This window comes from Penaeus monodon, chromosome 15 (genome assembly GCF_015228065.2).
Source record: "Penaeus monodon isolate SGIC_2016 chromosome 15, NSTDA_Pmon_1, whole genome shotgun sequence".
In the NCBI taxonomy this organism is placed as follows: Eukaryota; Metazoa; Arthropoda; class Malacostraca; order Decapoda; family Penaeidae; genus Penaeus; species Penaeus monodon.
In genome coordinates, this window is record NC_051400.1 from 28,102,867 (window position 1) to 28,104,038 (window position 1,172).

The 1,172-nt window shown below is 33.1% G+C and overlaps 1 protein-coding gene across 2 annotated transcripts in view; it reads right to left on the reverse strand.

Annotated features, from left to right (window-relative positions):
• The window catches only part of LOC119581895 (serine/threonine-protein kinase PLK1-like), a 62,121-nt gene that overhangs the window by 58,590 nt on the left and 2,359 nt on the right, over window positions 1-1,172 (reverse strand). For both annotated transcript variants that reach the window (XR_005229596.1, XM_037930057.1), the window contains exon 2: window positions 89-313. Coding sequence is in view for 1 of the 2 variants with exons in the window: in XM_037930057.1 (XP_037785985.1) it covers window positions 89-313 (225 nt within the window). In the remaining variant the exon portion in view is untranslated. The remainder of the gene's footprint in view (window positions 1-88; window positions 314-1,172) is intronic.

Sequence of the window (1,172 nt, forward strand, 5' to 3'; positions counted from 1 at the left end):
ACACGGACTTGCATCCATACTGTAAAGAATTACCCAGTTTATTTCAAATATGGCAAAAACTTTCACGAGTCAACCAATGAAAACTCACCCTTCTCCTGCACAGTTCAAGAATAATGTAAACATTATCTGAATCCTCAAAGAATCCATGAAATCCAACAATATGTCTATCCTTTAAGCTACGGTGGATAGAAATCTCCTGAGACATTTTCTCCTTCTGATGCTGCTTGACGAGGAGAGACTTTGCTACAATCTTTCCAGCAAATATCTCTTTGGTTTTCATGTCTGTCAGTTCGTAGCATCTTGCAAAGCCTCCCTGAAAAAAGAATATAAATATTTAGAAACCAAAGTACATATCACTTTCATCATAAAATTCCTAGTTTAAATGTAAAAATAATGGAGTCTAAAAAATAGGAAAATAAAAAGAAAGATTAAGAAACTTAAGTACCTAATATGATTACACACTTTTTTCTACATTTATACCCACCCAGCCATCCTATACGAATGCATCAACTGAATTCTAATCTGACTGAGCATACGACGAGGTCAAGAACAAATCTTAGAGTCTGAAGGAATATGAATGAGTAGCTTTTTCATAAAACCTGTGAAAAGTGGCAGTAAACCCACAATTGTTTATGTTAACAGAACTGCACAATTAAGTTATTTTTTGCCAGAGATTTTTTTCTCTGAACATGATAAACAAACCTTTGGCAGGTATACTATGACATGAGAAAAGATCTCACAGGTGATCTACATCAAATAAGGACCATCCTAACCCATATTTGGCAAGAAACTAACTATTGAATATTTATTGGTCCTTCCTGAAATATAAAGCACAAAGGCCAAGGTATCATTCATTGTGATGTTATTCAAGATAATTAACATTTATTTCAATCAATCTGCCTTGAAACTTTCACTCTTACCAGGAATATTAGGGTCTAACAGAATAGGTGAGTATTGATGAACACTATTTTGTTCTCTCTCCAAAGTGAAGACATGTCTGTCTAACAATTTAAAATTGATAATTTACTGTGATTTTGAAAATGATGAAAAGGATACATGAATTCATTACTATGAACACTTAATTTCACCATCACTGCTGGTGAACCTGTAAATTTACATCATTAAAACAAAAAATAACATCATCAGTAATGTTTAACTTACTGAGTGGGTAC